Raw genomic sequence first — 12,877 nt, 5'->3', positions numbered from 1 at the left:
GGCTTGCTCTTCAGTGTAAACAAAACAAAAAACCCAAACCCACTCTGATCTTATTTGTTTCTACTGAGGCTTTCCCTTCTTCTCATAAACCTTTACACGGCTTGCTACTTGCGTCTTCCAGCCATGTTCAAAGTATACGGTGTGGGCAATGAAGCCGCAATGAACAGCTAACACCCAAGCTAACCGCAATGCCAACCGCTTAGCTAACCGGATACTTAAACACTAGAAGTGCGCACGCATAGCCAGCAAGCGGAAACTAACAAGGAACGAGCACACAAACTGATGTTATGTGAGCGTGTGAAAAAGTTTGGCGTGTGGGACAACCAATGTGATTCCCCCGGAACTTGAGGGACAGAAGGGGTGAAAGCAGGACCAAAACTCTGTCAAATCCCTTCCCTTCAGACTCAAAGGAAGGGATTGGTCAAAGTTTTTACACGCCTGCTGCTCTCGCGGAGATCACATTTTTTTTAACCTCATTTTTCTGATGGAAGGACCATTTTACCCAGTATAACAAAAAGTGTTTCTGAACAAAACTACCAACTACTGCTTTAAAACTTTTAGTTATAAAGAACTACATAGCCTGGCATTGTTGCTGCATCCATGGCCTATAGTTGATCCGACAATGGTGCATTATCTGGTTCAAATACAATATTTTATCAGATCGGTCCTGTCTCTACTTCCAAGCCTTCCATAAAGCATAGAGCATAAGACCTACTCTATTTTTCCCAAGAGAAAGCAATGCTTTGAGTACCCCAAGTTTAAATTTCAGTAGCAGCCATGTGTCCTTGCTCTGAAAGATGTTCAGGCCTTATATTTAAGACATTTCCATGATATTTTGATCTGTTCCGTGTGCCTTGATGTGTGTTTTTAACAAAACGAAGAGAAGCCGACCCAATGCTTATCAGCACATCAAAGCAAACCACGCTAATCTTCTGCAGCTCTTCAAAAGACTGTGGGTGATTTCAGAAACCTTCTTGAGTTTTTAGGTGGTGTGAGTAGTGTGAAAATGTCAACTTCCTGCTGCTCTTATGAAAGTTTTTTTTAATGGAAAACTAAGAGTGCCTCGGGCTTTATTTAGCCCCGTTTTTAAACTTTTAACGAAGCATTCATTTTGTTATTTAGAGTTATAACTGGATATTTACATACACCGTTTTAGGAAACATACCCCTTCTTTCTATCTGTCTGTCTGACATTGAACTGGAAATTCATGTTTACACATCAGGAAGTTTATATATCTTCCTTAGTATTTGGTAAAATTGTATTTAAATCATATTGTCTGGATGAAATGTCTCTACTCTTCTATGAGCTTCTAGTAATATTTTGCTGGTATTTTGACCAATTTTCTTGACAGAACTGGTGTAGCCGAGTCAGGTTTGTAAGTTGCTTCATTTTTTAAAATGGCTGAGATCAGGGCTTATTAACTGGATTCATTGAAAGTTTACTTTTTTTTTTTTAGTCCTTAAGCAACTTTATAACTAAATTGGCTGTATAATTAGGTCCATTGTCCATCTGGAAGACCCTCTTGCATCCAAAGTTTAACTTCCCAAGTGATGTCTTGAGATATGTCTTCGATATTTTCACATAATGCTCTTGTCATTATGGTGAAACACTTGAATTTTAATTTAATCAGACCACAGGACATGTCTCCAAAAAAACTGAGAAGTTTGCCCCTGAATGCATTGCTAACCTGTAATCTGGCATTTTGCGTTGCTTTTAGTGTACTGGTTTCTTCTTCCCTGGATGGCCTTTTTAATCACATGTTCATAAAGCACTGATTTTACTGTGGATACTTGTCGTACTGTAATAACTCCAGTTGGTCACCAGTTTTGACCAACGTCTTCACAAAGTCTTTTGGTGTTGTACTTGGGTGATACGCACATTTCGTGCCAAGACACGTTCACTTCTGGGACACAGAACCTTTCCCTGGCTCTGCCACAGTAACATATTTTCCCAGACGATAAATTGTCCCTGAAATTATTTTGATAAATGATAATATTGTCATTTGGAGACCATTTTCAACTAATATATTGCCCCGCATGGCTGTTGTGGTGTGAGTGGGTAATGGAGCACTTGCCTCTCCTTCAACTACTCTGTAAGCAGTGCGATCAGCTACCGTAATGCCCATTGTTGCGCGCAGCGTTTTGTTCTCATTCATAAAACGTTAAAATTAAACACTGCAGTGATTGCGGACTGTCGTGAAATTTTTTTTTTCTTTTTTCCTCCCGCTGGGAAAACTGCATTGGATGATTATGTTTTAGGTGCAGGTGCTTGTTTGTTGTATTGCGGTGCTTAATTGATACTGTTTTACAATAAATGCAACATACTGGCTCACACAGGTTAAGCCATTCACTGTCATTTGGTTTGAATCCAAAGTCCTTCTATCCTGCAGCTGACAAGTTCAGCTTTGAAACCAATTCCATCTCTGTTTTTCCAAATCTCAACTAGCGTTTGCCTGGCTTGCTACTCTTCACGGGGCTCTTGTGCTACACTCTGACATACATAAGTACCTGCCGCAAGTGTTCGGTCCTCCCCACTAAGGAAACAAACGGGTGGGGTGAGTCGAGACCGATAGAGTGAAATCTTTTATCATCCTGTCTCTTTAGTAAAAAGACACAAAGAAAACAAACAAGCATCAAATGGAAATCATCATTTTCATTCTTCATGCAACTAATTGATTCATGCTCATCGCGACAGGCTTGCCCGTCCCCGTCCTAAAAGGCATGATGGGTGGACATACCTGTTGTATTTATAATTGTGCATAATATTTTGAACAAAAAATTGTGGTATCTTCAACTTTGTCCAAGAATGATCCATACTTTTGGAGAGCTCAAATTCACTTCCAGACGTCTCTTCTGATTTCTTTTGATGTTCTCATGCTCATACGAAGCAGCTGCGTGTTTGAGGCGTCGCCCTTGTACTACATCCCCAGTTGTGTCCCCATTTAACTCCGTTGTTGTAAACTGACCTGTCAGAAGGTTAGAAAGCCATGACATAAACACCTGAACTTTCCCAAATTGTTTAAAGGCATACTCGTCTTATTTTGTGAAAACCACGGAATTTAAAGAAAGTAATCAAAATATGCTCTAAAATCCCCTTTATTTTGACAAAACCGGTAACGGTTTATTTTGATTTAAGACGGTGAGAGGAGAAAAGACCAGGCATTTTTTATACAGTGTAAACATCTGGTTTCAACTTTTTTTTTTCTTCTAAAACTCAATTAAAACCTTTTCTGGTTTTTGTCTTTCAGATTTTATACCTTATGTGAGACCTTGTATAAAAATCTGCTTTATTTTCAGTGCCACGTTCTTTCTTCTGTAATCATGTAGAACTAAACTGTTTAATGTCACGGTTTTGGTTTAACGAAAGTTTACAGAAGTCTGTTTGACTTCTATAAAGTGTCAGATTGTTTCCTTTATGTCAGAAGTTAAGAGGCTTGATGAGGTGCCAACAGAAGGAGCTAATGCGCTGGCACTTGGCATACACTACACCTGACGCGAGGCGTTGTTTTTGCTTTCAATCTGTTAGCGCTAATCTTTATCTGCTCCTCTCCTTCCTGTTTTCTTTGCTGCAGATGTGACTCAGAAAACCGTTACCTTGGCAATCCACTCAGAGGAACCTGTTACTGTGAGTAATTCTCCACTGGACTGCTACACACACACACACACACACGTTTTACGGGCTATTCTCTCTTTGCCTTTCTCTTCCCACTTCTCTGCTAGCACTCTTCCGCTCAGGGCAGATGGCGCATCTTAGCACTTTGGCACCAGGGGCGCTTGCTCGATGACAGAATGACTTGTCGTGAAAATGTCAAGTGCATCACAGGGAGTGAGTGATTGAGCTAATCAAGGAGACGGAGGAGTCAAAATTCTCCACTTGTCTACTCACTCAATCGCGCACCTATTCATTTAGAAAGTTGTTGAAACGATAGCGCAGCTTTCAAGTTGAAGGAATCGCTAAAAAGGTGCAAAATGCACATGTCTGTTCATGCCGCTCCCTGTGTTCATTTGCCTGACGGGGCGCCCTTCACAGTGCGGCGGCAGTACTTTGTGATTTGTTATTCGTCTTTTAGCACGCCGCTGCTGACCTCGGAGCCTTTGCCAAGGCTTTGTTCCTTTTTGAAATGTCATAGCCTGACAAAGGGCTGGATGAGGAGGAGACAGGAAACCAAAACCCCGAAGCCTGTTTTAACCTCTGGACACCACTGGAGCTTCTTTGAGCTTTGTTTCGCTGCTTTGTAAACACGACACTCCCTACAGTCAAAAAAGGCCATTGAGCACAGATGTAACAGAGCATGCTCAGGGTGACACTGGTCAGCTTTGTCTCCGGGTTTGTTAGTGAGCTCTTTCTCTTATTGATCATTTTGAGCTTGCTGTCATCTCCCCAAGCTAAACCCACCTTGTGCCTGCGAAACAGAAAACCTCCTTCTGCTTCATGTCCTGCAAACTTGACCAAAATGATACAGAGGAATACTTTTGTGCTTAATGGGGCAACTGAAAATTAGGTCTAATGTCTTGGTCATTGAGACAAAGCCATGCAACACACTGGTCAGTAGCTTGTACATTGTCTCAGTTAAATACACAGTAAGTCTGGATAAATTTGTGGATGATTCAAAATCAGTATATCATGCTGATTGTAATTCTACTTGTACTAAACACATTTCCTTGGTTAATACATTCTGTTAACACTTAAACACTTAGCTTATGTTCAACGGTCTTTTTCCTCTCTTCCTTCTTTCCAATAGATAACCTCCTGATTGACTACCAGTTCACATTCAGCCTCATCCAGGAGGATGATAATCATTACACCGCTATTAACTTCATGGCCTCACCTGAGCAGGTAACATCTTTAAGAGCAGATCTCAAACTTCTAGTTGTTCTCAAGTGAAATGCTCAACTTCAAATATCTTTTATGAAAACTAATCATTGATTGGTTGTTAAGTTTTAAATGTTATAATGTAGAACTTGGAGTTTTATGCAGCATTATATCTTATGATATTTGCATAATGACTTCTCTCATTTTCTCCTTTTATGTTGTCACATATATCATCGTCCTGGTAATGACTTGGATTTGTGCTTTTCATTCTTAGGCAAACAAAAACTTGGACATGTCCATCAATGCATCAAACAACTTTAATCTCAACATCACGTGGTCCGTGGGTTCAACAGGTACTTTTGTGCTTGAATGATGTTTTTCCGTGCAAATTAAAATTAAATGGCACTTTAATTCCAGTCAAATGAGCTTGAATTCAGTCACCATTCCTCTTAAACAAGGCTGACAGATTATTCTTTTTGCCAATATTCTGCTTGCAAGAAATGGTTTACCTAACAAATATTGTGCTGCATTTTATTGGAACAATATCCAAGTTTCTACTCACACAGAAGTGCTGATTAGATGCCTTTAGTTTTGATTGAGTCAGGATATTACCCCATTTTCACTTTAAAGCAATGACACTGAATGAAATTATGTCTTTGTAATATATTATTTGTACAACTTTTTCTTTTAATTGCGATTCAATCTTTATTAAAAAACATAAAACTCCAACAAAAATTCCAAAAGTGTTTCTCGTAACAGCTATGCCAACAGAATAGTGTTTTTATTTTATAATGGCAAGCTGTGCAGAAGTTGTGCGCAACATGGCCACAGTCAGTCAAAGCATCTGAAGATATAACACCTTCACACATAATTAGTCTGTTTTTTGTTTTTTGTTATACTTAAAAGGGTTTAACTCCACTGCTGGAAACTCTTCAAGTCCCCCTACAATTTTCTTACAAGAATATTTTTTTTGTTATTGGGGGGGAAAAAGTAAATTCTGGCTAAGGCTGAAAAATGAAACACTGATAAACTGTCATTCATTTGGCTCAGACACTGAGAAAAGAACAAGTTGCTTCTTCTGCTATTGATTGTTAGGATGTAGGAAGACTTGTCAACAGAGCGTTTTTTGATTTCAATTTAATAAAGCAATCCTGAGACATCTGCAAGCATTTAAGTCATATGTCTGGACAGAATACACATAAAAAGTAAAAAAAAAAAACCAACCCACAGGGAGTTTTTCTAACCTAAGAAACTTTATTCTCGCAAACATCAGTCAAAGTCACCTTAATGGTCTGGCTGCTGACTCACTGCTAGAGCTGTCTGTCATATCAGTGGCATAGACTGTGTTCCTTAGTTCTGATTCTTTCATCGTCATGGGGCATAAAGTGTTTCCAAAAGAGACTGTTTTTGGTGAGCAAAAACAAATTCTTCCTTTTTACCTGCTTACTTTCATAATGCCCTCCCACACACGATCTTTTCTGTGTTCCCAACCAGTGGCCACAGACCTTTCTGACATATTCTGTTAGAAAGGCTGTTGGGTTTTTTTTTTTTTTTGTCCAGGAAACAGTCCGTTTTGTGTTTGCATCCACAGACGGTGGGACTTCGAGGTTCCAGACGGCATGTCATCGCTGCACAAATGAAAGTGCAAATCCATTTTAGAAATAGACGGTTCCAAACACTCTGTTTCAGAAAAGGGCTTTTTAAAATGACTTTTCTGCCTTGACAAAGGATGAAAAGCCCACTTCTGATTTTGTTTGTTTGATGCTTGGAAGATTTCTAGGTGTTCGGTCTCTAAAATGTCCTATTTGCCTTTTTTTAAGTCGTCTGTTCCAAGCGTGTTGTTTAATAATTTTAGAGTTTTTGAATTTTTATTGTATATATTTATGTTGGTTTTCACGTGACAGCAAATTTATAATACAGTATTTAACCCAAGCTTAACATCCGTTGACTGGATGCTGTAGGTCGTCTGAGGAAAGACACCCAAGGACATTGCAGTCGTCCGGTACCGCCGTTTATCTCCCACTCTCCCTTTCTTCCTCCCAAGTCGTCTGGCGCCCTCTCTGCGTTCCCCCAACACTGACATTTTCTGGCCACTAAAACACATTAACCCCAAACTGTTCTCCTCGCCAACCTTAACTTTTTTCAGCACGCCGCCATTAATATTTGAATTGGGGTCCCCCCCCCCCCCCGCCTTTTCTTTGGCACAGATGTTTTGTCTCAAAAGGAATAGAAAGCCTCTTCACAATTGACGAGAGCAAGAGGCGCCTTTAGGTGGGGAGGGAAGAAGGGGTGGGGGGTGATTTCAATTAAGATAAACATGCTCACGTAGCGACACTCAAGCTGTCATTTTTGCTGCTTTTGTTTCAGAGCTGTGGGTTGGAATATCAATGCCGAGAAAGCACTGACACGAAGAAGAAAAAGAAATGATTCGGAACATAAAGACGAATGCTGAACGGGTTATTTTTAACCCCAGTTCTTGAAAACTTACTTTTAATGTTAAGATGGGCATTCTAATAGTCATCGCGCAAAAATATCATTCACATACAAACAATAGAAACAGAGGCATTTATGAATCATGGCTTTATTTTGGTAGCATTTCTGCAATCTGCGGACATTTAAATGGGAAATTTTGGGTTTCACATGGGCATAAAGCTGTGGGGTCCTGAGTTCAGGAAAGGGACGTTTGTCACTTGTTCAAGCTGAGCTTTTTACCCACATCCGTATCCACTTAAGTGTAAAATATAATTGCCATGTGTAATACTGTTTTTTGTTAACAGCAACAAAGTTGAATGCAGTTAAGAAATAATGATAATTGCGCATGAGTGCTCTCCTGTTGTTTGAAATGGACAAATAAACATGTTAATGCATTTATAATAATATGTTGCAGCCAAAGCACCTCCATCTCAATGTGTAAGCTTTTTATATATTTATTTTTATTAAAAGCTAAATGGCTCTGTAGTGAAAACAAACACTTTTGTTTCAACAGCTGGAACCATCTCTGGAGAGGAGGTGCCCATCGTGTCCAAAACAAACATCAAGGAGTACAAGGACAGTTTCTCCTGTGAAAAGTTCACCTTCAGGAGCAACCCTAACATCACGTTCTATGTGTACGTCAGTAACTTCTCATGGCCCATCAAGATCCAGGTAGGAACAACATCTGAGACATGATTTTTGCCCGAATGCTCGTCAGAGGATTGAATTTTGGGACCGGTTAAGAATTAACACTGGAAAAATGCCGTTTAATTAACTGTCTCGAGGTTGCAAAAACCCTTCAGTGAAAGCCTTGTAGACAAATATAAAGGGATGATTCTGAATGCCATCCATTTAGGCAGGGCTTTAAAGGTCCACTTAGAAAGAGGTTTATTCAAGGGTGGTTCTGTCAGGTTTGCAAACACCAAGAAACACTCAAAACGTCTGCATACATGTAAGGAGAAAAAGAAGTCTAATTAAACTAGTGGACTAAAAAATAAAATCAACTTCATATATTTCGGGAAGTGCTCCAACATTACATGATGTGAGCTGCAAAAGGATCATAATAGATAGGGCTAGCATCTAATTATCAAGTAAAGTTGGAGTCAGCTATTTGCAGCCGGATTGCAAAGAAGTGTGAAGGATGGAAACAAATTAATGATTTCAGGATTTAAGGAATTGATGCATTGGTGCTCATTGAGATAAAAGTAAGCAAAAAGCATTTTTAAAGAGAATACAAGTAAAGAAATTGAGGGAATTATTTTTATATAATTATTTCAACCTTAACTATAGGTAATGATGGATGAGTTTCAGGTTTGTAATTTGCATTTAGTGCATTGTGTGACCCCTGGCTCCCCATGAAACTAAAATAATGATTTGAAACTAGGGCTGGACAATTAATCGCATTTGCATTATAATCGCAACTTTATAAAAAACACAATTTACCAATTTCAGAGGTCTGTATATTTGGCAATGTAACAATGGATAAGACACGTCTCCTTTAGGTGTCTGTAATATGTTTAAATTGGGTTTGCTCCACATGGAATGGAAGAGAGTTGCAGGTATGAGATAATCTACTTTTAATATTTGTTTTAGAGTTTATATAATCATTGCATTTTTTTTTTACCAGAAACTTTCAGGAATCTCACTACAACATTAAGTACCAGTCAAACTGTTTAATACATGGACTTGTTTGCTCTTTGCACTTTATGTTCTCTTGAATAAGAATATTCTGATTAATGAAAAAAAATGTTAAATTTCATGTTTTAAATAGGTCTTGTTTACAAACGACTTTATCTACAGCCTTTTTTGTTGCTTGTGGTTAATACAGAGAAAAGTCAAAATTAATTCGCAATTATGGTTGAAACAAATCACAATTTAGATTTTTAGCAAAGTCGCACAGTCTTTAAACCAATAAAGGAATAAAAAAAAGGAACCATAAAAAGATTCTAACAAATACATCAAGATAATCTTAAAGCATATTTCAAAACATAAATAATATAGAATTAATTCTGTAGGAATGTTGTGAGACCTAAAACAGGCAAGCTAATTAGGAACACCACCCGATATCTTATGAATGATCAATCAATTTATCTTTTTCCTCTCCATCTTTGTGTTTTACTTGTTTATAAAATGAAAAATGATTTGCTAAATAAAATTAAAAATGATTTGCTAAATTAATTCATGTTGGTAGACAAATACAGAAAGCAACAAATTATTTCATGGATATATAATGATGAAATTTGTCTAACCCATGCACAGCGGATTATAAAAAAAAAAAAAAAAAAAAAAGTCAAACTTATTGCCCAGCTCTGAAGAAACCCTTCTACTATTACCAAACTGTGTTCGTTTTGGCAAGATAGGAAGGCTTTTACTCAGAAATCTGATAGTTCTAGATAGGATCAGTGATTACTAATAATAGCACACAGTAGCCTTTTTGTTAATTAGCCCTCTCCCACATATTGATTTTTATATCCTGTCGCAGCACATCGCATGGAGGATGAGTGGACCACCTTGAGTTAATAACATCTTAGGGGATGGTCCATCTGTGGAGGTGGCCCAGTAATAGTTTTCTATTAAATTTCCTGGCCGACAGTCACTTACTTATTATGGAGTGAGCCCACGCCATAAAAGCAAATAGCTTCTATACAGGATAAGGCTTCTTTCCTGGTTGGGCCGATGCGAGCTGGGCTGAGAGTGGAGAGCTTGTTGAGACGAGGAAAAACTGAGAGTGGGTCGTCTTTGTTTTCAAGTCAGGTTAAAGCACGTCAAATAAGCGATTTTATTTAAAAAAAGAAAAGGTGGAAAAATTATTGTTTTTCACACTTCATTCAATGTTCCACTCGCTAAAATTTCATATCCTTCTCCTCGATATATATTTCTCTTTCTATCCTCCTCTCGTCTTTTCTGGTGGTTTTTTGGGATCTGCTGTGAATCTATTCCAACATTTTTTTGCAGCTTTATTTTAAAAACTTTCTTGAAAAAAGCGGGCTTTGTGAAAGTCTGAGTCTTTAAATGTGAAATTTTACCCTGAAACGGTATGCCGGTACCGGTACGTTCGCTTCACACAATATTAGCCTAGTTCTCAGAAAAAGGGACTGATTTTAACCGTACAGTCGGCTAGCTGAGATGAGCCAATGGAAATTAAATTAACCACTACATATAGTGCTTTGAGTTCATATCAAGTGAGAGGCAAGTTTCTAAGCACCAAACAGAAACGTCCCACTTATTTAAAAGCCAGCCAATCATTTGTACTTTTCAGGTTAGCCGTTGCAGTGACCATCGCATTTCAGATCACCGGTTCTCATTTTCTGTTAATAATGTGGAGTGAAGTCAAGGTGGCCAAAGTTTAGGAGGGTAATGGAGTTGTCAGGAGTTTAGCACAATAAAGATTCTTAACAAAATAAGCACCATGCTCCTTCACCATGTATGCTTCTCAGTGGCTATTATTATAGAAACTATAAATGAGTAATGCATTATTGGTTCCTGTTAAACAACTAGTGGTAACCTCTATTTTCCTTTTAGTCATTTCGTACCGTCCACTTTTAAAATCGCCATTCAGAGCAACAATTGTGACGCAAATGGTCCGCTCCTAAAAGCAGAAATCGCGCTCCATTACCCAGGACTACTTGTTCCAATCAGAGGCTCAATACAGCTGCAGATGACATTGTTTTTGTGGTTCTAAATGCTTTCGTTCAGGGCAGAATGGCTGCACAGCAGCTGTAGCAGATAAGGACTTGTCACACGATGTGGCCTATAATATATGATTTAGCTGCCAGGGCTGTCTGTAATCTGTCCTTTAATGAAGATGAACCATATTCCTGACTCATTATTCACTGGCCATGTTGCCTTTTAGGCAACAATTACATCACATCATCAATAGGCGGCGTCCTTTTCTTTAAAATGACTTGTTTCATATAAATTTAGATTCTTATCAGCATATATTATGTAGCACTTTTATTATGTTGTCATCTGTAGGTGTTAAAACAATCCAAACTAGTCTGTTTTCCTTTAACGCTTCTAGTCTTATTCTGTAAATGCTCACAAATAAATAAAAAGCAACTGGAAGGAAATTCCTGCCATAATCCTGCTAATCGCCAAGCTTTACAAATAAAAATATTTGTTTCTCTCTAAAATTCCCTGAATGCCTTTTACAGGTGCTTAGGTCGTGTGGATCATGCACCACTACCTGATCAGCCTTTTGTTTTTTGGTAAAATCTGAGATGAATTTTTCGATACTTTAAAATTTATTTGACTGCTCTACTTTTCCCCACATTATTTTAAACACATGTCTTCATAACAATCTGTAAAGATAGGAATGTTTTGTATGCTCCTTTCAGCTTGTCTTCCCATTGTGATTGCACAGGTTCGTTGATTTAATCCACGTTGCAGATGCGTTAAATCCTCTTGAAACTTCAAAGTTTTATTGAGTTTTATGCAACAGACCAAATCAAAGTAGCACATAACTATGACATAGAAATATCATGACTCTTTTAAAAAATTTTTTTTTTTTTTACGAATTAAAAACCCTGAACCTTTGTACCATCCCTTCTGCTCCCTGCCAGCTTTGCGTATCTAGAGACAGAAGCCGTTCTTCTTAGCAATAAAAGCCCGGGTCAGCCAGATGAGTTAGAGAGGGTCGGTGAACACAATTTTCACATTTTTGCATCTTTGGATTTATGCCAGATATTTCACTAGGGAATCCTAACATGTGTTTAGGCTTTGATCGGAAACATTAGCAGGTGGTCTGCTGGGAGTTGAACCCCCTACCAGAGTCCCAAGGGTGGAGTTTTTTTTCCTCTTTTTTAATATCGTTGCTCTGTTTTTAGATCCATGCTTATTCCATCATCTCTGAGCAGCTCGCTGTTTTGAGCAGGTTGTAGTAGATGCTGAAGGCTGCAAGGCTGGGACGAATCTCTGGAATTTATTAAACGTATTAGACTAAATGGGGTCAGATAAACAAATGTACACCACTTTCAATAGTGACATTTTTTTACAACTGCATATTTTCTTTCACTTCAGGTTTATGTACACTTTTGTGGCGGTTGATCACACAGCATCGCAGTCAGATACGTTGAAATATGGGCTGGAACATGACACAACGTGACATAGTTCAAGGGCTGAATAGCTTTGCAATGTAATGTTTCTAATATTTCTGTTTTAAATGTGCTGTGCATTTTTCAAGAATCTTTTTGAAGTCTAATCTGGTCATTTTATTTGTAGTGTGTTGTTTTTTTTTTTGTCTGTGGGTGAATTTCTCAAGGTGATTTGATGAAAATCTATAACATTAAATGACTTTTATCCTAAAGCTTTAGTTTATCTATTTTCACTAAAAAGATGCTCGTTTCTGTGCAAGGGGCCCGGCTTGTATTTATTGCTGCTGCTGTCTGCTTTTTGAACAGAAACAACTTTTTTCTAATTGTTCTAATGAGGGCTCTGTGCATCACCACAGTAAATAAATTGTCAGTTGTACAAGAAATTGATAAAAATGTTTGTGAGATAGTTGTTTTTTAAACACCAATTCCTTCATTTCACAAGTTCAACAGTATTGAGAAAATAAATTAGAAATTTTAATTTCTAATATGTGGTTGTAAAC

At 38.1% G+C, this 12,877-nt stretch overlaps 1 protein-coding gene across 2 annotated transcripts in view; it reads left to right on the top strand.

The window, feature by feature from the left end:
- Positions 1-7,995, top strand: part of LOC118564337 (attractin-like protein 1) — a 62,593-nt gene extending 54,598 nt beyond the window's left edge. For both annotated transcript variants that reach the window (XM_036141822.1, XM_036141821.1), the window contains exons 21-24: positions 3,572-3,624; positions 4,742-4,836; positions 5,087-5,165; positions 7,799-7,995. In XM_036141822.1, the coding sequence (XP_035997715.1) occupies positions 3,572-3,624; positions 4,742-4,836; positions 5,087-5,165; positions 7,799-7,980 (409 nt within the window). In that variant the 3' untranslated portion in view covers positions 7,981-7,995. The remainder of the gene's footprint in view (positions 1-3,571; positions 3,625-4,741; positions 4,837-5,086; positions 5,166-7,798) is intronic.
- The last annotated feature ends 4,882 nt before the right edge of the window (positions 7,996-12,877 follow it).

The sequence above is a fragment of the Fundulus heteroclitus genome, chromosome 10, assembly GCF_011125445.2.
Source record: "Fundulus heteroclitus isolate FHET01 chromosome 10, MU-UCD_Fhet_4.1, whole genome shotgun sequence".
In the NCBI taxonomy this organism is placed as follows: domain Eukaryota; kingdom Metazoa; phylum Chordata; class Actinopteri; order Cyprinodontiformes; family Fundulidae; genus Fundulus; species Fundulus heteroclitus.
The sequence above is the reverse complement of the archived record's forward strand: the minus strand, read 5'-3'. Positions and strand labels throughout refer to the sequence as shown.